The sequence below is a fragment of the Carassius carassius genome, chromosome 5 (genome assembly GCF_963082965.1).
Source record: "Carassius carassius chromosome 5, fCarCar2.1, whole genome shotgun sequence".
Classification (NCBI taxonomy): Eukaryota; Metazoa; Chordata; class Actinopteri; order Cypriniformes; family Cyprinidae; genus Carassius; species Carassius carassius.
The window spans coordinates 13,232,248-13,255,358 of record NC_081759.1 but is presented as its reverse complement, the minus strand read 5'-3'; the positions used below and the strand labels follow the sequence as shown (position 1 = coordinate 13,255,358).

General features: G+C 36.2%; 1 protein-coding gene across 3 annotated transcripts in view; it reads right to left on the bottom strand.

Moving 5' to 3' along the window:
- LOC132140796 (TNF receptor-associated factor 2-like) overlaps positions 1-23,111 on the bottom strand; it is a 54,650-nt gene that overhangs the window by 13,564 nt on the left and 17,975 nt on the right. Inside the window, exons 1-4 of one of the 3 annotated variants that reach the window (XM_059549779.1) lie at positions 18,023-18,559; positions 17,457-17,677; positions 13,466-13,544; positions 12,711-12,809 (exon numbers count right to left, since the gene is read on the bottom strand). In XM_059549779.1, the coding sequence (XP_059405762.1) occupies positions 12,711-12,809; positions 13,466-13,544; positions 17,457-17,677; positions 18,023-18,079 (456 nt within the window). In that variant the 5' untranslated portion in view covers positions 18,080-18,559. Of the gene's footprint in view, positions 1-12,710; positions 12,810-13,465; positions 13,545-17,456; positions 18,560-23,111 lie in introns of those variants that run through there. The other 2 variants (XM_059549780.1, XM_059549778.1) reach the window with 2 other exon arrangements.

Genomic DNA, 23,111 nt, shown 5'->3' with positions numbered 1-23,111 from the left:
TAATATTCACAGATGAAAGTTTGGAATTTATGAAGTTATGTGCATTTCTTAGAACAAATTCAAGCAGGATAAATGTCAAGCCTGTGCCTGAGTCTGTGCTTATATTTTCTAAGCTACATGGTATTAAACCATATTTTAGATTTGACACATTTAAAAGGTGTGCAGTATTATTTATATTATATTAATTATGCGTTATATTATTCAAAAGAAATTGTGGTTTACTTTGCATCGGAGCATTAAACGTGGTAGCCTATTTTAGGGGGGTAGGCTACATGGATTAATATGCAAAATGTCAATATTATCATATATTATGCCTATATTTTAATTTATATTTTAAATATAAAAAAAGTTTTTTCCATTAATAAAACAACATGAATTTTTGTTATTCGTTACCTGTCCTTTATTTTGACATAACTTATTGGGAAAAAGACATTTGTCTGTAAACTGATTAAGAAATTGTTGCATGTTTAAACTTGAAGCACTGTATAATTTCGTTCCCATTATTTAGGCCTAATTTGTCTAAAACAAAAAACAAATCAAATTAAACCTGCACGATTAAATCTTTGAAACTCTAAAGAATGGACGGATTAATAAAACGTCCTCATGATTAAACTCAAGTTCTCTCATTATAATCAACAAAATTCACACGATGTAAAAAAGAGCTTTAGTAATTGACAACTTAAGTGATTTTAAAGGGAGCCTTCTTTACTTGCTTTTAAAGTTGGGCAATAGCATATGGCCTAAAAAAAAAGAAATCTGATTTATGATTTAAATCAATATTCAAATGATGAAGAAATTTTACAAAACAAGTTTTAATATAGTTCTTTATCATTCATTTAGCAGTCAAATTTATAACTGCAACAAGATGATTAAAAAAAACAGTAATGTTATTACCTTAATGCTTGAAAGACCTTTATTTTTATTTGTTTCATGTTAGCACTCGTTAGCTTGTCAATAGCGTTTTCATTCGAACCTATCACTGTTTTCTTTTCTCCTCTCCTCTCTCTCGCTCCAGTTTTTCACAAGTTCATCAAACAACCGCAGTAAGAATATATCATCAAGCACGGTTAGTAATGGCTTCTCCTGCTATTGTTATTTGCACCTCTTGCCACATGTACAGTTTATCTATCTCTGTCGCAGATGAGGGATTCACATGTGATAAATGCAGGGAAATAGTTAGGCTGACAGAGAAGATTTCAGAATTAGAGACACGCATCCAAACTTTAATTGAGGACAGTAAGAATGTTAGGGCTCTAGATACGGCTTTGGATGCGTCTAGCTCAGGGATTCCTGTACATTGTCCGGTTCCGGCAACAGAGCCCCTGCAGCAGGGCAACTGGGTGACAGTGAGGCAGCGTAGTCGTGGGTCAAAACACCGCTCTTCTGTTCCGATCAAAACATTAAACAAGTTCTCCCCACTCAGTGATGCACCCACTGAGAAACCTGATGAAAGTGTTCTAGTTATTGGTGATTCTATTGTACGTAACGTGAATCTAGAGACACCAGCCACCATAGTCAAATGTTTACCAGGAGCCAGAGCGCCTGACATCTTGGCAAATTTAAAAGTGCTGGCTAATGCTAAACGTAAATATAGTAAGATTGTTATTCATGCCAGCACTAATGATGTTTGACTTCGCCAGTCGGAGATCACTAAAAATAACATTAAAGAGGTGTGTGAACTTGCAAGCACGATGTCAGACACTGTAATATGCTCTGGTCCCCTCCCTGCTTACCGTGGTGATGAGATGCATAGCAGATCACTCAATGGCTGGATGTCTAAGTGGTGCCCACAGAATAACATAGGTTTCATAGACAATTGGACGAGCCTTTGGGGCAGACCTGACCTGTTGAAAAGAGATGGTCTTCATCCCTCCTGGGGTGGCGCCACTCTTCTCTCTAGAAATATGGCAAATAGTCTTAGTGTTTATACTTGACTAACTGGGGCCCAGGTCAGGAAGCAGACAGACTGGCTAAACCGACCATCTGCTAGCTGCCTCACGTCACAGAGGTCAGCTAATTCTCAGCATATAGAGACTCTTTCACCTAGATATCACACTATAGAGACTGTGTCTGTTCCCCGAACTAGAAAATACAAAAAACGTCCAAACCAAGTTAAGATTAACAATTTAATTGGGGTTCAACAAATTAAAAACAGATGCAATATGGATAAACAAATGATAAAGCTTGGCTTATTGAATATCAGATCCCTTTCTACGAAAACACTTTTTGTAAATAATATGATCACTGATCATAATATAGATGTGCTCAGTTTGACAGAAACCTGGCTAAAACCTGATGATTACATTATTTTAAATGAGTCCACCCCGCAAGATTACTGTTATAAACATGAGCCGCGTCTAAAAGGCAAAGGGGGAGGTGTTGCTTCAATTTATAACGTTTTCAGGATTTCTCAGAGGGCAGGCTTCAAGTATAACTCGTTTGAAGTAATGGTGCTTCATATAACATTATCCAGAGAAACAAATGTTAATGATAAATCCCCTGTTATGTTTGTACTGGCTACTGTATACAGGCCACCAGGGCACCATACACAGTTTATTAAAGAGTTTGGTGATTTTACATCCGAGTTAGTTCTGGCTGCAGATAAAGTTTTAATAGTTGGTGATTTTAATATCCATGTTGATAATAAAAAAGATGCATTGGGATCAGCATTTATAGACATTCTGAACTCTATTGGGGTTAAACAACATGTTTCAGGACCTACTCATTGTCGAAATCATACTCTAGATTTAATACTGTCACATGGAATTGATGTTGATAGTGTTGAAATTATGCAGCCAAGTGATGATATCTCAGATCATTATTTAGTTTTGTGCAAACTTCATATAGCCAAAATTGTAAATTCTACTTCTTGTTACAAGTATGGTAGAACCATCACTTCTACCACAAAAGACAGCTTTTAAAGTTATCTTCCTGATGTATCCAAATTCCTTAGCATATCTAAAACCTCAGAAAAACTTGATGTAACAAAAACTATGGACTCTCTCTTTTCTAGCACTTTAAATACAGTTGCTCCTTTATGCTTAAGGAAGGATATAGAATTGTATAAACTTGTAAAATCATCTAAACAAACAACATGTATGTTAGACCCTATACCATCTAAGCTCCTAAAAAAGGTGCTTCCAGAAGTCATAGATCCTCTTCTCACTATTATAAATTCCTCAGTGTCATTAGGATATGTCTCCAAAACCTTCAAACTGGCTGTTATTAAGCCTCTCATCAAAAAACCACAACTTGACCCCAAAGAACTAGTTAATTATAGACCAATCTCGAATCTCCCTTTTCTGTCCAAGATACTAGAAAAGGTGGTATCCTCACAATTATATTCCTTCTTAGAGAAAAATGGTATATGTGAGGATTTCCAGTCAGGATTTAGACCGTATCATAGTACTGAGACTGCTCTCCTTAGAGTTACAAATGATCTGCTCTTATCATCTGATCGTGGGTGTATCTCTCTATTAGTTTTATTGGATCTTAGTGCTGCGTTTGACACAATTGACCACAACATTCTTTTGCATAGACTTGATAAAATTGGTTGGCATTAATGGAAGTGCATTAGCATGGTTTAAATCGTACTTATATGACCGCCATCAGTTCGTAGCAGTGAATGAAGATGTATCATATCGATCACAAGTGCAGTATGGAGTACCTCAAGGCTCAGTACTAGGGCCGCTACTCTTCACGCTTTATATGTTACCCTTGGGCGATCTCATCAGGAAACATGGTGTTAGCTTTCACTGTTATGCTGATGATACTCAGGTCTATATTTCTTCGCGGCCCGGTGAAACACACCAATTTGAAAAACTAATGGAATGCATAGTCGATATAAAAAACTGGATGATGAGTAATTTCTTACTGCTAAATTCTGAAAAAAACTGAGGTGTTAATTATGGGACCTAAAAACTCTGCTCGTAATAACCTAGAACACTGTCTAAGACTTGATGGTTGCTCTGTCAATTCTTCGTCATCAGTTAGGAACCTAGGTGTGCTATTTGATCGCAATCTTTCCTTAGAAAGCCACGTTTCTAGCATTTGTAAAACTGGATTTTTCCATCTCAAAAATATATCTAAATTACAGCCTATGCTCTCAATGTCAAATGCAGAAATGTTAATCCATGCATTCATGACCTCAAGGTTAGATTATTGTAATGCTTTATTGGGTGGTTGTTCTGCACGCTTAGTAAACAAACTACAGCTAGTCCAAAATGCAGCAGCAAGAGTTCTTACTTGAACCAGGAAGTATGACCATATTAGCCCGGTCCTGTCAACACTGCACTGGCTCCCTATCAAACAATGTATAGATTTTAAAATATTGCTTATTACTTATAAAGCCCTGAATGGTTTAGCACCTCAGTATTTGAATGAGCTCCTTTTACATTATAATCCTCTACGTCAGCTACGTTCTCAAAACTCAGGCAATCTGATAGTACCTAGAATATCAAAATCAACTGCGGGTGGCAAATCCTTTTCCTATTTGGCGCCTAAACTCTGGAATAACCTACCTAACATTGTTCGGGAGGCAGACACACTCTTGCAGTTTAAATCTAGATTAAAGACCCATCTCTTTAACCTGACTTACACATAACATACTAATATGCTTTTAATATCCAAATCCGTTAAAAGATTTTTAGGCTGCATTAATTAGGTAAACCGGAATCGGGAACACTTCCCATAACACCCTATGTTCTTGCTACATCATTAGAAGAATGTTCTGTTTCTCTCTTATTCAGAGGTCACCGTAGCCACCAGATCGAGTCTGTATCCAGATCAGAGGGTCACTGCAGTCACCCGGATCCAGTATGTATCCAGACCAGATGGTGGATCAGCACCTAGAAAGGACCTCTACTGCCCTGAAAGACAGCGGAGACCAGGACAACTAGAGCCCCAGATACAGATCCCCTGTAAAGACCTTGTCTTAGAGGAGCACCAGGACAAGACCACAGGAAACAGATGATTCTTCTGCACAATCTGACTTTGCTGCAACCTGGAATTGAACTACTGGTTTCGTCTGGTCAGAGGAGAACTGGCCCCCCAACTGAGCCTGGTTTCTCCCAAGGTTTTTTTTCTCCATTCTGTCACCGATGGAGTTTCGGTTCCTTGCCGCTGTCGCCTCTGGCTTGCTTAGTTGGGGTCACTTCATCTACAGCGATATTGTTGACTTGATTGCAAATAAATGCACAGACACTATTTAACTGAACAGAGATGACATCACTGAATTCAATGATGAACTGCCTTTAACTATCATTTTGCATTATTGACACACTGTTTTCCTAATGAATGTTGTTCAGTTGCTTTGACGCAATGTATTTTGTTTAAAGCGCTTTATAAATAAAGGTGACATGACTTGACTTATTTATTTATTTAATACTAGCCCATCATGCATCTAACTAGTGATGCACCGAAATGAAAATTCTGCGCCGAAACCGAAACCGAAAATTTAGGATGCACTAGGCCGAAAACCGAAACTGAAGCCGAAACGTATATAATATATTATAATTTTTCTTTTAAAAACGTATATAATATATTGCTTGGATTTAATGGATCTGAATTGAAATATCACAATATAATAATCAAACTTTTATTAACAGTTACATAACAAAACAAAATATTTTTTACAATAAATATAAATAATAATTATTCTTCAAGTTTTATGTTCCATCAAATAAAATAGTTTTTTAAAAATTGTGCAAAAAAATCCAAAATTTTGGAGATTTTTGCAGAACAAATGCTACATATTGCAACTTTGGTGTCCTCTCGTATAGGGCTGTCACTTTTGTGAAAAAAAAATCCTGTTCGATTTTTGAGACATAGGCAAAGTGTTCAATGAATCGTTAGTAAATTGCCTATATTTGGCGTTGATCCGTTTTTCAACGCCAAATATAGTCAAATCCACCGACAACTAAACAGGCATTAGGGCGAACGTAAAGAGGGCGCTTGAGATGCGCACAAGTCAGCAATGTGGACTGCCATAACATCAATGAAAAACATTACTGAAGGCTACATTGATATTATGCACTAATAGGCGCTGTGTGTGTGTGTGTGTGTGTCAGAACCTGCAGTTGCTGTGTGACGCGCGTTCGCTGCGAGCGTATAGTGGCGAGCTGGACGCGCTCCGAGAGAAGGCCGTTAAAATCGATTCCCTGTTTTCGTTTTCGAAACTTGTGTTGGTTGGTCCGATCGATTGTGCAGCTTTTGTGACAAGCTTTTTTTGATTGTGACAGCCCTTTGACATGCTTAATCTTTGATAGGCAGACGCGTGATAACAGCTTGACCGTGAGTGAAACCTAAGCGCTTGCTCACAGATGGGAGGGGCGGGTGACATTCATTTTCGGTTTACGTTGTCGGCTGTTTTTTTTATTTCGGCCCGAAACCGATAATGCCATTTCAGCCGAAAATTTTCGGCGGCCGAAATTTCGGTGCACCCCTACATCTAACCATCCACTTAGCGTTAAGAGCTGTTAAGATTAAAACTGGCAGCTCAGCAGTGAGTCAGTGTCATGGACGGAGGACCTGTTAATATATTTTCTAGTCTATATTTCCATCTCGTTATGCCGCTGGTTTAGTTTTTTTTTTTCTTATAGAACTTTTTTTTAAATAGAGCAGACACTTTCTGTGTGTCTACACCAGACACGAGAGTAGTCATCCGTGCCGTGCCCCACAGCGAAAAGTGTGTCTAAACTTGATGACATCACACTATAGTGTCAAATCATCTGAACAGTGTCAGAACATTTCATCATAAACAGAACGAGCATCAGTTCACTGATGGGGATCGTGTCCAGTGTATCCATCACTGTGTTCTGTTGTCTTTTGTTGGATCGCTCCACTTGTGTCCGGTGTAGACCTGGCATGCGTTTTTTTATTGTTTTATTTTACAGCACTGCTTGTTTTAATGTTTTTCTTAAATATCTGTATTGACTGCATGGTCATATTATCGTATTATTTACTGCCATGCGACCTACAAAAGTAAAGCTTGGCGAGTCGATCAACGAGCATTGCTGCAGGTTGATTTTTGGCGGATGTGCGGTGCTTGTGCTGCTGCGGTCGTCTTCATTTCATCAGGTGAAACATCTCTCTCACTCGCAGCAGAGTCTGTGAGCAGCAACAACTTCCCCTCTGCGCGCACTGATACCAGAAACACGCCTTCACTCCATGGATAAAGTATTTCAGTATGTTTGAAATGTTATGTTCATAACGTAGCCTATAAAAAAATAAAAACAACAGGAGAGTTTCAAAGTGGCTTAAGCTATTTTGTGTTAACTTTTTTTCCCTATATCACATGCCAAACTAATAACATTGTAAGCATTAAATCTTTAATTGCTGCTTTCTGCTGTGAAAATTTTGTTTGTGATGAAAAAAACAGTACATTTTTGTCAGTTATTTTATCTAAACAGATCGATTAACTTCTTCAAGATTTCAAAATCAGATAGCATGTTGATAATGTAGTAGCACTGTAAGATTACATTTGTTTGAATGCATTATTGCGAAAGCAATTGCGTGTGAATCTGTTTAAATCATGCTTTAACCCGAAAATAATCAGTAAAAGAAACAGACAAACTCTTAACATCCCGCTCGACTCTTGCAGTCATTGTAACCTTCTGATCAAGCTATAGCTAAATATGTTTAACATGAATTCTTGCTGAATATGCGGTTATATTATGGGCTGTTGGCATGAATTGTACTCGTGATGGAGCGCTCTTGGAGCGAGTGAAAACCACGACCCTCATATTCAAGTGTTTGTGCAAAAATTATTAATGCGCATTAATGACAGGGAGGCGCCGTCTCATCACTTTAATTTTTTCCTGATTATGAATTTATAACTTTTTAATTAAGAATATCGTGGTGTCTCACATACATTAAAAATATATCTACAGAAAGCTTGAAATGTTTTTTAAACTAAAAAGAATTGTGTAATCTGTGAATGTTGCATTTCTCTCGTCGGTGAGAGCCAGCACTGTGAATTTCATCTTGCAGCTGACAAGAAAACATTTGTTTATAAAATGTTAATAAAATAAATAATTAAATAAATAATTAATAATTTAATAAATAATTAAAATGTCTAATTTTTCACAATTAGAAGGCTACTTCTGCATGTGCTTTGTTGCAAACTTAATGCATGTGCTTGAGCGCGGAATATATTAACATTTGATTATGTAAATTTAATATAAACCTCTGATTAGTTGAATATAACAAACGAACGACTGGAACTAGAAAAATCTTACGTGGGGGCAGACCATTTTTTAGTCTAAAACCAAAACAACAGTCCTATATAAACCAGTTCAGCAAGTGAAACATATTATTAATTAATAAAAATAATTAAAGCAATTAAAACCTTTTTTTAAACTTGAATTTAAATACTATTAAACTAACTTTAAATTCTCAAGGAGTTTATAAAATGGTAAAAATCTCACAGTGCATGTTAAATAGCGTAAATGAACTTGTGTTAACAATATAATTAGAACTAACAGTATAATTAGATTTTTTTAAATGAACAATTCCTGTATAAAATGGGACAGCAACCTTTATATCAAACATTTTTAAATCGTCCACAGCTGAGCATCGCGGTATGCTGATCTGAACCAGAGCGCGTGAAGTGAATGAAAGTGAAAGTGAAGTGACATTCAGCCAAGTATGGTGACCCATACTCAGAATTCGTGCTCTGCATTTAACCCATCCGAAGTGCACACACACAGAGCAGTGAACACACACACACACACTGTGAACACACACCCGGAGCAGTGGGCAGCCATTTATGCTGCGGTGCCCGGGGAGCAGTTGGCCTTGTCAATGCCTTGCTCAAGGGCACCTCAGTCGTGGTATTGAAGGTGGAGAGAGAACTGTACATGCACTCCCCCCACCAACAATTCCTGCCGGCCCGAGACTCGAACTCACAACCCTTCAATTGGGAGTCCGACTCTCTAACCATTAGGCCACGACTTCCAGCTGGGGTTAGGTGTCTTGCTCAAGGACACCTCGACACTTGGTCAGGTGGAGCCGGGGATTGAACCACCAACCTTCCAGTTTGTAGACAACCTACATGAACCACTGAGCCACTGCCGCCCTGTGTGATGAAAATGTGATGAAATGTGCTGAAAGAAGTCATTTTCAGATGCAATGAAAAAAAAAAAACCCTGTATAGCCTACATTAGGCCCATGCTCTGTTCTGAAGTATAAAATAATTATAATTACTGTTAACCCAGAGTAACAAATTTTAACGGATTAATCACCTATTTTCGTTTGCTGCATGTTTTTTTTTTTAAACACACAAAAAAATAAATCAGAGTTTGCGAGAGGAAAAATTATAAGTCAGGTATAAGTTGCATTATATTACATTTAGAAATAATAACGGCTGGCCTAATAAAGTTATAATGTACCAACAGGATATTTTTAGTTCCCTTCACTTTACAACAAATCCTTTAAATTTAACAAATTTATCAGAACAAAACAATAATTAAAAAAATATATAATTCTAATGGATAAATATAATTGCAGTACATAATAATATAGGGTTAGTAATAAAAAAACAAAAAATAATAATAATTTAAAGCTAAGCATAAGGTAAGGTTGGGCTTTCTCATTCGGGAGAAATCTAAACGTTTCCATATTCGTGATGTTGCCCATTTGAAGCTTAACTATTATTCATGAGGTAAATAGGCTGTGTAGTTCACGCGTGAATGTCACGTCACTGTCACTGTGTTTCAGTATCGATGGAAAAAAATCATAATTAACAATATGTCAAAGTGCTAACGCTGAATGTCTGGTGAATGACTGCTGTTTCCAGTGAATATGTGCGCGAGGCACCAGCGCGATCAAACAGCTGAAACAAATAATACTTAATTTTTGGTCACATATAAGGCATAATTCAAAAATGCAAAGTGTTGGTAGTTTGAAAAATCCATAATAATAACAGAGTTAACAATATTATTGCTAAATGCTGGACCGTTCTCATTTCGCTCTGCATATGAAACCTGAAGATTTTTTTTTAACCAAGAATGAACCGAAATGAAAATGAAATGAAAACACACACACATACACACATATATATATATATATATATATATATATATATATATATATAGCCCTTATATTTATATATATATATATATATATATATATAGCCCTTATATTTATTTACTGTTTAATAAAAATAGCATGCATATGGTCCTTTGTGTAATGGTCTTCTTTTAATTTTTGTTGAGTAGACTGTAGCCTAAGACTATCCTACATTTTGAAATTAACAAATTGTAAATGTTTGTTTTTTTTTAAATGTGTTACAATGTTATATCGATGTTATTGTTGTTTTACTTCCTTCTTTTATCTCATTTTACAATTACATTCATTTCGCATTCTGTCCCTTTTGTGCCACCTGGCGGTAGTTTCGCGAATGATTTTAACATGCGACTGAATTACAGTTACGCGGCGGCGGTAATGCCCAATTAGGCTGGCCACCTACTGTATATAAATACTATGCTAAATAGATGCTAAAATACTCTATCCTGATCATTTTCAATACTCGCAATTCCAACTCCTGACTCTCTACGGGGTTGTGACGGAACAAGATGGTTTTATACTGCCATAGATTTTGTGGTAGCTCCTACCAAGGGCGTGGTGAGCTGGAAACTGCTTACGTCACCTGCCACCACTTGCGTCATGTACCACCGCAAACATTCAATAGGAAAAATCAACTGCAGTAGCCACAGTTCAACCAGAATTGGGCAGCACTCAGATGTTTTTACACCATTATTGTAGAATTAAAACACTTTATACTCAAAATGTCAAAAAAATCAATGAACAACACTAATAAAGCCCCATTCTTACAGATCATTAACTAAAAAAAAGTTGGTTTAGGGTTTAGTTACTCTTTAACATGTTTCACACCAGATGAATAAACACTCAATCAATCTGACTTAATGACTTAACATTCAACACTGACTTAAATCACTAAACACAAGGGAAAAATTAGGGTCGTACTGACTATTTTACCAGCTAAATGTAAGTAAAAAAAAAAAAGTTAAACTTCAAAAGGTTTCAGGTTTCGGAAACAAGACTGAATGTTAGAATGGAAAATAGGCAAGAGTTTTTGTTATTACTCAAAATTTCTAGGTTCACAAATTATAAATAACTTTAAGCATTACTCTCATCTTACACAATCACATACACTTATAACACTAAATATCCATCAGCTCTCTGAAGCTACTCATTAAATTAGTTTTTTTTTTATTCTGAAAAGAGTTTTCAATATAAAAAAGCCTTCCAAGCTTAACATATTTAAATAAACTAAACCATTATCATTACACAGAAGGGTAAAAGGTTATTATGCTTTTAACAGTTTTAAAACACAAATACTACACTAGCAATTTTCAAAGCTTATCTTCTACAGTGTACATGGTAACACCGGTACTTTCCAGGCAGCCTTGGGACTTTCCACCCAACCCCCATCTTTAAGTGCTGACTTTCATACTCACAGGCATGGGCTGATGTTATTTTTCCAAACTGACAGTATAGAGACAGAGTCCATTTAGGCCATGCCCACACTGGGGGGGAAAGCAATCCAAGGCTCTCCATGGACTTTCTATCACGGGAAGCAAATTTATAAGTCATAAGTCAGAAATGACAAGGAGGCAGCTTCCCGCAATAGAAAGTCAATGGAGAACTCTGGATTGCACCCCCACCCGGTGGGCGTGGTTTTCAGATTATACATACAGTCGGCATCTAGTCATAGCTGGGGGCGTGACGAGGGAACATCGTCTGTATCTGAATGACAAAATGAACATATTGAGCGTTCATTCCCAGAGACGCGTAGAACAATTTTAGTCTCTTTTAACATTAATATCCATATACACAAGTCCATATCTATATTTTATTCATTTTACAGCCCTAATATAGATGTATTCATTCAAAAATAGCCAAATTCCGTGACGTTCTGCTTTATACAGCAAGTTCTATTTTTGACTGGATTCCGAGATTCAATCGTTTCGCAAACACAGACGGGATGAATTTATGAATGAAAGTGTAAAAATTCTGACACAAAACTAGGTTGTTACGTGTCCACACGCTTTTTAAGTGGGTAAACGGGTTTATGTTCGACACTAGGCTAACGTTACATAGTTTTGCTTAAGGTAGAATGATAAGGCTAATTATATATACATGCCACTTTCTGAAACAACCTTACACAGTTTTGATAGCGTTAATAATGAACACAATGTTAACGTAGCCTGCCTGTGATGAATGCCGACTGCACACATAAACATGCTTAGTTTTGGGATTTCCACAACTTCCCTTGATCATCCTCACAACTTATTGCTTGTAGCAATCATCCTTTCCGGTTCTGTATGTTTATTAGGAAGGATGTAGAACTTCATTTCATAATTTGTTAGTTTATTGGAGGTACAGAAAACGACGCAACTCCTCGGCATGATTGTCCCGTGTATTTCAATTGGCGCCAATGCAATGTTTTCCCCCACGGGCTAAATTCACATCACGTGACGGGGCGTTCCCGGGGGCGTTCCCAGACCAACCGTCTGTATCTATGACGCATGTTGCTCTGTCTCTTTATTTTTTATTATTTGCCTAACTGTTGGGTTAGAAGACTTAAAAATGTTTATAGAAAATGTCATCATAATAGTTGACATTTGGAAATGTAAAACATTGATATGATAGATTGATATGACAAGCCAGGTGAACAATGCTCTCACCTCATACTCTTTCAGTGTTCCAGACCAACTACATCCATCATTTGGGCATTTGGCTGGCAAGCTATCAATTTCCCTTCGTGCTGCATTATCAGGAAATGCCTTATGGGGGAATCAAAAACCATGGAATTTTCTTCATTAACAAATACCTTTGAAACTGCACTGTAACTAGGGCTGGGAAAATAAATCGATGCATCACGAATCGACAAATTATTAAGCATTGATTCTGATATTTTCAGAATGCATCACTATTCTTTCTTGAATCGATTCTGAGCTTAGTTTTGAACAGCAGATGACACTGCATGCTTTAGAAACAACCGTACTCTGCTGGTTTTCAAATCCTTACACACACACTTGAACCTTAAAAAAATAATTCATAAAATTCGAAAAGGTTGAAGCGAATTACAAAGGTGTTCACAGTGTGCTGTTTTTACATTAATCTCGTGGCATAAAAGCATTTTAAGCTGAGGTAAAAATACATGACTCAGCCAAACGCACAAGCGCTCTTTTTGCACTCTTCTTAATGAGCATTTAAGTGTGCAGATAAAAACTACCGCGTCTTCTGCAGTTAAAATCTAAGCACAGTATCGATTCCAGAGAAATCGCGATGCATTCTGAAAATCTACGAATCGATTCTGCATCGATTTTACGTCCCAGCTCTAATTGTAACTGTTAAACATTACACCAGTGGGTGTAAATTTGCCAAGAATGTATACACTGAATAAGAGTTAAAAGGAAATAAGAACGATAGCACTTACCACTGCAATATTGAGCATAGACGTTGCCTCTTCAAATATATCTTCAGCACGACAGGCTTCGCATGGTATGGGCCCCAAGCTAATGAAGAGGAAAGATTTTAACAGTAAAGATTTTAACTTTAACAGTGCAGTCTTCAAAACAGAGCAAGGCAAGATCAAACTTAAAGCACACTTTAAACACCACCTCCGTTGGGAAAGCATTAATATACAGCCTTCTCTTATTTGAGGGCTATTTATAAAATCTACCCAAAGAAAGCTTTCAAGCTTAATTTGCAACAAGAAAGTAGTGCTTTGATAAGGCCATCCTTAAAAATATTTTGGCTTGCAGTAACAGTAAATATTTTTTTAAAAAAGGGTCGGTAGGCAGGTCTATATATTTTTTTTCAAGTTTCAAATTAAAAAAAAAAAAAAAGTACAATTTTGGTGATGGTGATTACGTAGGTATGAATTTAAACAAATTAGCATATCGTGACATCACAGACTGGGTCTTCAACCCGTGCCTTCGGGCAGATCATTGCAAACCTCATTTTGATGCAGGCTATATAGATCAACCAACAAACAAATTGAAATCTTTGTCAAAAACATGTTAATTGCATCAATTTCAGGTGAGAAGAAAAACAATTAGGTACTGTTATACTGTTTTACTTGCATCCACCGCTAGGTGTCATGCAACTTACAAATGAGAGACTGTTTACTTTCTTGGGTTGTCACTTTTGTAAAAAACAAATCTTGTTTGATTTGAGTGACAAGTCTTCATTGAATCGATTGTAAAAACGGTTTAGCATGTCTAGATGCATTTTATACAGCAAATAACACCAAATATAGGTAAATCCACGGACAACAGGCAGGACGAATGTTAAGATTCAATATATTGGTAAAGACCAATATTTCTGATGATTTATTGGAGTTAAGTTAAGTGCACAATGACAAACAGGAGTGCAACATTCTCGAAAAACAATAAGCAGAGTGGACTGCCATAACAATGCAAAACATTTACTGCAGGCTTCAACATGGCTGTGTTTACAATTAGAAATGTCAAAAAAAAAAAAAAAATCGCATACGGCGATTCTAGCCCTAATCAGTATCTGTATGCATGAGACTGTCTGAATACCTGCAGAATTCACATTTCTGTTGTAAAAAGAGATTGTGCAGAAGTATTATTTGCTGTTATGCGTGTGTGTCCGAAGCTGCAGTTGCTGTGTGACGTGTGTTCCAAAAAAAAAAAAAAAAAAAAAAAACCTGGACGCGCTGCGAGAGAAGGTTGTTAAAATCAATTTCCTATTTTCGTTTTCGAAACTTGTGTTAGTTGGTCCAATCGATTCGTGCAATATATTTTCAAACATAAAGTGACAGTCTACAAGGTCACGGTTTTAGACTAGACGGGAGAAGGGATGGGAAAAGATCTGGGCACAGTTTTTCCAGAACTTCGTGCCAAGTTAAAGCAGTGTCGAGCTGTTTTAATTAATTTTTCCCGTATGACTTTGAACAGTGACCGTGAACATTTTGTTTACTGCAGCCGCAGCCATCATTACCAAGCGCAAACCATTGACTCTAACAGTGAATGAGAGTATGAGACAAAGCGAACGCACAGGCCATAGTGTGACATCCGTGTAAACATAGATGACGTCACAGGTTTTTTTTTTTTTTTTTTTTTAAAGAAAGAACGTAGCCTTCGTTTGTATGTAGGCCTAAGGCAATTTATATACAAGTAATTTTACAATACTTACTAAAATATAATTAATACTATTTTATTGCTTTTGTATTAGTTGTTTGAAGCGTAAAAAAAAAATTGGTTGGTCTTAACGCAAATGTACAACCGGCAAGTCGGTCGGACTAAAAGCAAAAAAAATAAAAAATTGAGTCGATCCTAAATTGACAGGGTCGGTCGCGTTACGGCAAACAAGAATATTTTTAAGGATGGCCTAAGGAAAAGATTAAAGTGAAAGCAGCATGTGCGTAATAATAATTAAAAGCGAAACATGAGGAAGGATAAATGTATCGCACCAAATTTTATGTTCTCATTTAAATCTTCTACTGGCTGACATAATATAAGGCTATATGCAAACTGACATTTATCTGAGCCACAAGTAAATGATGGTTAAACTTTTTCCATGCTTGTACCTATAATCGCTACAGCCAAAAGCACTTTTACTTAAAGGCAATAAAATGGTAAAACAAGTACATATATAAAACGTCTGCAACTGAAAATGAAATAAAATTGTAAACTTTCTTTAAATTTCAAGACTTTCTTGTATTTAGAAGGTGGATTGCAAACAATCAGATATTTTGTTATAATAAAGATTTAAAAATTTTTACACCACTGATATTTGTCAAAATTATAAAGACAAGCCTGTACTGACCATTTTCACCATTTACACAATGTTGCTCACCACAAAGGTAGATAAAATGACAGAAATAAGCTAGTCCAAGCCTCACATGGACCCATGGGCTCATGGGCAATTCAAATAGCACCTTATTTTACTGGTGTTTCTTTGGTGAATAAATCCGACTTTTTGTGTGTTCATGGCTTTTTCCTTCCTTCCAAGATCCAAGGCTTATAGGTGAATGAGCATATTATCAATTGGACAAGTTGTGGTTTGCAGTCTGAATTAACTGGCAGGTAGGTTGGAACTGAACAATGCATATCAAAAAACTAAATAAATTCAGAATGCTATTTGTCAAAGAACCAACAATGAATGCACAAAAGGGAAGTATTTCCAACTGAAACAAAACCTTGAAAAAAGGACGTGGTTTTATTTAACCACTCCTCTCCATCTCTCTCTTGCAGCAAATTAACAATTAGGAGGGAAGTGGTTAAGGATACTCTGCCTAAGCTGATAAACTGACATCCTCAGGAGGAGGAACACCAAATTTTCTGATTTTGATTACAGAGACCAACCATTTTTTATCTATAGTTTAACCTGCAGTGATTAATTATTCACCTTAAGTCTATCAATCATTCAGAATCACTAAACAAACCAAAAAACAAATGAAAACATTCTGAATGTGTAGAAACTAAGCAATCTGAAGGCGGTCATCAATAAACAGGCTCTGTCAGAACAAGCCACCATGTCTGTGTTAGTAGCATCTGAGGCCCATATGTACATAAACACCACTGATCCTCACAAACTTCTCCAAAACACTCTCTTTTGGTGAGTCCCTATAATTTTTAGCGTGCACAGTTTTTTCTGAAATTGAAATTTGAAATTTGTAGGTGGGTGAAGTTAATGAATTCAAAGGATATGTTCTGAGTACAATAAATTAGGCAATGCATTTCATATGACTTTCAATTATATTAGATACAATAGCAGTCAGTGGAATTTACTTATAAGCCTTAAGTTATTTTCTATATATTTATCAATTATGACAACAGGCAGACAGAGCATTACATGTTTTTCACTTAAGACATTAAGACATGTCTTCGTTTAATGCTTATCAGCAGTTTAATAATTTACTTCTATTTCATCTTTCTTTGTGATCATCCCTCTTCTATACAGATTCTCTTGAAATCAATTATTTCAAAGAAAGAATACTTATTTAAAATATGGAAAATAAATCCTCTTTCTTCATTTTAAAATGTGTATTACTCCACTTGTTTTCATACAAGATAACCTTTTATAGCTTCTCAAACAGAAAATGTAATTCACATTCATGGAGTTCTTCCTTTTTTCTTTTTCTTTTTTTCAAGCACAGAAAAACTTGTTTTCAGACATAACATTAGTTGTATAATAAAAAATATATGCTGATAGATAAAATCACTATAAAGTTGACAAAAAGCTATAGCCAAATGACTGACACCAAGGTAAAGCTCACCAAAGATTGAAAATATCCTAGGACATATCCACAGAGGTAAGTGAAGATCAACATCAAGCGAAAGGAGGGATATTTTTCCATCTAGCTAAAGTGCAGTGGTAGATTAAAGGGATTGGGAATGTCCATGGAGAGGGTGGCAATAAATGCAGAGCAAGAGGCAGAGGGTTGCCCTGGGTACCTGGTGAGTTGTTTGAAACAGAACACACAGAAGCGATGTCCACACTGTGCTTGGAAAGGTTTCCTAAGAATTTCTTTGCACTGCTGACATTGATATTTTGGTTCCATGGACACAGACAGCACTTCTCGAGATATCCCAGGTAATGTGGAGTCCAATGAAGAAGGTAAAGATGGACGTGCCATTGCCTTCCATTTACCCACAGTGCCAGCAGTGCTGATCATCTGTATAAAAAAAATAATAAAAAAGCACAAATTAACAGAATAATGGCAGACGTGTTTTAACACCTTTGTTTTAAAATCAACATAAAATTGCATTTACAATTAATTTATCTTTCATTATATGACATACAGCATTAATGAGTGAAAGAGGATATTCAACCACATAAAAAAATTGTAGGGTTGGACTTGAGTCACACTAGAATGTGAAACTGATGTAATTTTTTTAATTAATTACAAAAATACTATAAATACTATTATGTCTGCATTATTTTGTGCACAGTGTAACTGCTGGACAAATCAGTCACATCATTATATTGTATTTAACAAACTGCCCAGTAGACCCCTCACCAAACAACTGGAGTTGGTGCCGGGATGTCTGTGATACCCAAGGCCACTGGTTACCATAGCAGCAAGGAAACATAAAGAGATAAGAATTACAACTGAATTACAAAGGCTGACAAGTGCTTGTGAGTGAGAGGGTATGAGACAGCTCAGTTTTGGTTTAAAAGAGTTCAAAAATATTTGTTATCGGTCATAACTTATGCAGAAAAAATATAGCAGACACTGGAAATAGTTTTGAGGCAGTTGTGGCCTAATGGTTAGAGAGTCAGACTTGTAACCCATTGGTTGCGGATTCGAGTCTCAGGTTCGACAGGGATTGTAGGTGGGGGGAGTGAATAACAAGCGCTCTCTCCACCTACAATTCCACGACTGAGGTGAGACCCTGATCACTGCAGCAATATGGCTGCCCACAGGTCCTCGTGTGTATAAAGTGGTGTATAAGGTTCCTGAAAGTCATACTCAAGTAAAAGTACAGATATCTTACCAGAAAATGACTTTGGCAGAAGTTGAAACCACCCTTTAGAATATTAATTGAGTAAAAAATTGTGATATTTATTATAATTAAAACATAATAAGTATTTTTTAAATCTTAAACGTACTTGAGTATTGAAAGTAAAAGTGATGATATAATATATATATATAATAGATGTACATACACACAGGTTGTTTAGCAAGATAGTGTTTTTCTAGATTTCGTCCATTTTGTATTTTTGGGTAAGAATAAGAAGCACTTCATCCAGTACTTAGTGTTTTTCATTCCAACATAAGACAACATTTCTGGAATATGCATCTGAAATAGCATTTAGCCTACAGTTTAATGTATTTCATGGATGAATTTAACCTGCAGTTACAGATGCATAAATAGGCATGAAAAAATTGCCAGTACTGCCAGGTGACAGTAAGTGAATGTTAATGAGTGAGTCATTGAAATTCAACTGTTCAAATGGCTGATTCATTCAGAAACAAAGCATTTAACTGCGTTAATGAGTGAATGAATCACCGATTCATTTATTCAACCAATTCATTTAAAAAATCTGATTCATTCAATAACACCGTCCATTTGCTCAGAGATGCAAAACAGTGCTGTAATCTTTGTTTGGAACTACTTTCGTTGGAAAAATTGAGCAAAAACAAGCCATATTATGTATAAAATGTAATTCAATTATTGCTTTACTGAACTTATCTCTGTGTGATATAGATTAAGTTTACTAGGCCTTAAATTAAATTATATAAATATAAAAAACATACAGAAGATTTTTTGCCGTCTACAATTTAGAATGCCTGGAATTTTGTTTTAATGGACTAATAAATCAATGTGCGTGCACTCTGTGTATGATCTGGTGATATAGCCTACTTGATAACATTAGATTACACATCATTACAACAACACTTACTATATTATCGCAGACGATGCTTTGTCGCACACCCAGACTCGACTTGAGTAGAAATTAAATCATCCGGGGTTGTGCGTGGCGTGAACTTGTTTGCACATTAGCAAAGGTGCTTTTTTAAACGAGTCTTACTTGCAAACGACAGACCACTGATTCGTCAAACCTGCTTTCCTGCAGTCTGTGTTCTTCTGACTATTTTGTAGTAAGTAACGAATATACTTAGGGGAAATGTATCGGAGTAAAAGTATACATTTTAATTAGGAAATGTAGTGGAGTAAAAGTTGCCTGAAATATCAAAACTCAAGTAAAGTACAGATACTCCCAAAAAATACTTAAGTACTGTAATGAAGTATTTTTACTTTGTTACATTACAACACTGGTGATCACTAATCTGTGTGTGCACTTGGATGGGTTAAATGCAGAGCACAAATTCCAAGTTTGGTTCACCATACTTGGCCACAGGTCACTGTGCAGTGACACAACACGTGGGAAATGTGATACGAGACACCAGCAGTGTTGCCAATTTAGCGACTTAGACCCCCCCCCCCCCAGCGACTTCTTTCAAAAAAATAAAAAAGTGACTAGCAAGTTCTTGGACAAACCTAAGCCAGTCTCTTGGTCGTCGATACAGCTGCATGAGTGCAAGATCTTGCTTTGACAGCACACACATACCTCTCTCTCTCTTTCTCTCTCTCCCCATCTGCTCTGTTCAGTGATGACTTGATTATAAATCAGGTTTTTGTGCAGATTAACATCTTGGAAGGGAGCTGGTTATGTAGTCTTAAGGGGCCACATTTCAGTCACTATTTTTATATTTATCCCATTGACTGACAACAAAAACAGTAAACTATACAACCGAGTTCCGGAAATGCTGGGACGTTTTTTAAATTTGAATAAAATAAAAACTAAAATAATTTAAAATCACAGTAGCCAATATTTTATTCATAGAATAAAGATAACTTTTTTTTTACAATTTTATGCACAAAATGAGCTCATTTCAAATTTGATGCCTGCTACAGTTCTCAAAATAGTTGGGACAGGGACATGTTTACCATGGTGTAGCATCTCCTCTTCTTTTTAAAATAGTTTGAAGACATCTGGTCATCGAGCATCTGGGGTGATGGAATTTGGTCCCATTCTTGCCTAATATAGGTTTCCAGCTGCTGAAGAGTTTGTGGTCTTCTTTGAAGTATTTTTCATTTAATGATGTGCCAAATATTCTCTATAGGTGAAAGATCTGCTCCTTAAAATAGTAACCTGTGAATGTACAACAGCACGAATTAACAAGGCTACTCCTAGTACCATTGATGCATGGCATGGTTTCCTTTTTTCTTTTTCTTTCTTTCAGATTGTAAATTATTGATAATATGTCTGTTGCTTCCCTTTCCCTGTTTGTTTAGATTGATGTTATTTTGCTAATCTAAAGACAATAAAAAATGTATCACAAAAAAAAAAAGTATCTGGACTAGAGGCAGGCCAATTCAGCACCCATACTCTTCTACTACAAAGCCATGCGGTTGTAATAGCTGCACACGGCCTTCCGTGAAATAGTATCATCTGGAAAGGAGCATAGTTGCTCTAAACTATGTACCTTTCAGCATTCATAGTGCCTTCCAAAACATGCAAGCTGCCCAAACTGTATACACTTATGCAACCCCAATACAGGCTTGGGAGGGTTACTTTAAAAATGTATTACAGTTACTAATTGCTTCATCAAAAAAGTATTCAGTAACGTAATCCAAGTACCACAAAATGAAAGTAATGTAATTGATTATTTTTGGATTACTTCTGGATTACTTAAAGGGCAAATATTATTTTTTTAAAAACAACAACATTTATTAATTAAGAATTTCACAGCCCTGAATTAATATATATGTAAAGGACTACACAGACATCTAGTGCATGGTATTGGTATTACAGATTATTTTGTTTTATTTTCAAGAAAATATAATAAGAAAGAATTTAAGACAATGGAAATGTTTAAAATAGAGAATACAAATTCATATTTTTTCCAAGCAAATATAGTAAGAACTGAATTTTTAGACAATGGAAATGTTTCTTCAACAGGAAAATAGAAAATACAAATTATTATTTTTTTTCGATGAAGAAAGTGTTTTCGTTGCTGGAAGGCACAGTTTGCACTGTACAACCATGTTGTTTGCATTTTCTTCTTTGAAAACAAAATAGCAGCGGAATTTCCATGAAATGAACGCATTTTTGCCCGCGGGCAGCATATCGTTTAGCAGCAGTGATTCAATCTGCATCTGAGGAGATTGTAGACAGCTATTATTAGCGCATGCACCAGCGGGTAGCACACGTGACTTGCGTGAGTCATTAATCAAACTGCGCTTAATATAGTGTTATTATGCCAAAATACTGATTTATTAAGTTTTAAATGAAACCATTGTAATCCTGAAAGTATTCTCCCTTTTTTCAAAATGTAACTATAATCTGATTACTACGTTTTTTGACGTAACTGTAAAGGATTACAGTTACTGGATTTTTGTATCCTGATTACATAACGCCGTTTCATGTATTCCGTTACTCCCCAACCCTGCCCCAATACCATCAGAGATGCTGGCTTTTGAACTGAACACTGAAAAGATGCTGGAAGGAATCCCTCCTTTTCAGCCAAGAGTTCACGGCATCCATGATTTCAAACAAGAATGTCAAATTTCCACTTTGAAACAATAAATTTTAAATGAGCCTTGGCCCACAGGAAACGACGGCACTTCTGGACCATGTTTACATATGGCTTCCTTTCTGCATGACAGAGCTTTAGTTGGCATCTGCAGATTATGTTTACCGACAGTGGTTTCTGGAAGTATTCCTGGGCTCATTTATTAATGTCAATTTATGTCAATCGTCGTCTGAGGCAGTGTTGGGTAGGGCTGGGTATCGATTCAGATGTTCCAGATCGATTCAATTTCGATTCACAAGCTCTCAAATCGGTTCGAATTCGATTTTCGATTTCGATTCTCGATTCGATTTTCTATTAGAGCTGTAATCGGGCCTAAAAAATTAAGCCCGACAGGACCCGAGCCCGACAAGTAAACTTTGATTGACAGCTTTTTAAAAGCCTGAACCCATTTACAAGCCGACATTATTCAAATGTATGCACGAACGCAGCTCTTTTGCCTTTTGTCAGGAATGAGTCATTTATACATGTTTTAACATAAATTATACTAACGTAATAACGTAATAGGCCACTTGGAAGTTTGAACAAAGAAATAAAATAAGTCCTCTGTAACATCGTAATATCTCAGCACTCTATAAATAGCATAGGCTCATTTAGCATATAAATAGGCCAACGCACCAATAAAAACAAGTCTTTCTTAAAAAATTTAATTAAGATAAAATCTAAATTAAGATGGGTATTTGGCAATAAGGAAATTAATTAAGATAAAGGCTCTGCCGGATTTGCTTCGCCATAGCAGCTGACATAATAAAATAATAATGGCAAGCTAATCGAAACACATTACATGACCGCTCATTTACCGCACAAGCCCGAACCGTGTAAAATTATATAAATGAAGCCCGAATCGAAATTAAGTCCAATCGGGTCCCATCGGGTTCGGGCAAAGATCTTAAGCTCTATTTTCTATACTTGATTCTCGATTCAAGTCAATGAATATAGATTTAATACAAATACTATATGTATAAAAAAGAACAGTGAACAGTCCACAACACTATTGTTGTCGTCT